Source organism: Austrofundulus limnaeus, unplaced genomic scaffold (assembly GCF_001266775.1).
Source record: "Austrofundulus limnaeus strain Quisiro unplaced genomic scaffold, Austrofundulus_limnaeus-1.0 Scaffold644, whole genome shotgun sequence".
Classification (NCBI taxonomy): domain Eukaryota; kingdom Metazoa; phylum Chordata; class Actinopteri; order Cyprinodontiformes; family Rivulidae; genus Austrofundulus; species Austrofundulus limnaeus.
In genome coordinates this window covers 10,065-11,207 of record NW_013953046.1, presented here as the reverse complement: position 1 = coordinate 11,207, position 1,143 = coordinate 10,065, and the positions used below count along the sequence as shown (strand labels likewise).

The following is a 1,143-nucleotide window of genomic DNA, read 5'->3' as shown; positions in this document are numbered from 1 at the left end:
GGGTCAGTAGCAGCAGGGTCAGCAGCAGCAGGGTCAGTAGCAGCAGGGTCAGCAGCAGCAGGGTCAGTAGCAGCAGGGTCAGCAGCAGCAGGGTCAGTAGCAGCAGGGTCAGCAGCAGCAGGGTCAGTAGCAGCAGGGTCAGCAGCAGCAGGGTCAGCAGCAGCAGGGTCAGCAGCATGTTGAACAGGTAAAACAGATTTGTTTCTGTAAGAAAAGCTTCAGATTCTGTTTCATTTGACTGCAGGTGGAATCAAGAGACGAGCTTTAAATCCTGACTGGTGAGTCCTGAGGAGAACTAACCCTGACCTGACACACCTGTAGACTCACCTGTAGACTCACCTGTAAACACCTGTAGATTCACCTGTACACACCTGTAGACTCACCTGTAGACTCACCTGTAAACACCTGTAGATTCACCTGTACACTCACCTATAGACTCACCTGTAGACTCACCTGTACACACCTGTACACTCACCTGTACACACATGTAGATTCACATGTAGACTCACCTGTACACACCTGTAGATTAACCTGTAGACTCACCTGTACACACCTGTACACTCACCTGTACACACATGTAGATTCACATGTAGACTCACCTGTACACACCTGTAGATTAACCTGTAGACTCACCTGTACACACCTGTACACTCACCTGTACACACATGTAGATTCACATGTAGACTCACCTGTACACACCTGTAGATTAACCTGTAGACTCACCTGTACACACCTGTAGACTCACCTGTACTCACCTGTAGACTCACCTGTACACACCTGTAGACTCACCTGTACTCACCTGTAGACTCACCTGTCTCATTACCAGTTTTGTTTTCGTTGCAGTTTCTCCTCTGAGGAGCCTCCTCACATCATCTATGAGATCCGGATGAGGAGACCTGTTCAGGAGAACATCTACACTCTGGACTAGAACCTTTAAATCCAGCTGATCCACCTGGGAACAGGTGAAGCTGAGGAGAGGAGGAGCTTCACTCTGAACTGTTTTTATACAAATGTTGTTGTTTATAGAGCTGTGTGTTTGTTGTGTTGTTATATTTTTACAGTAATGTGTCATTAAAAACAAAATCCTGAACCATGTGTTTACATGATTCATACAACTTCTGTCAACAATACATACAATAAACA

General features: G+C 46.3%; 1 protein-coding gene across 1 annotated transcript; it reads left to right on the top strand.

Moving 5' to 3' along the window:
* Window positions 1-244: 244 nt before the first annotated feature.
* On the top strand, window positions 245-1,137 carry LOC106531505 (T-cell immunoglobulin and mucin domain-containing protein 4; the record flags this gene model as incomplete). The annotated part of the gene is given in 2 exon segments (XM_014027384.1): window positions 245-278; window positions 844-1,137. Coding segments are annotated over 2 exon segments (119 nt in total), but the record flags the coding sequence as incomplete, so codon positions are not given.
* Between the last annotated feature and the right edge of the window lie 6 nt (window positions 1,138-1,143).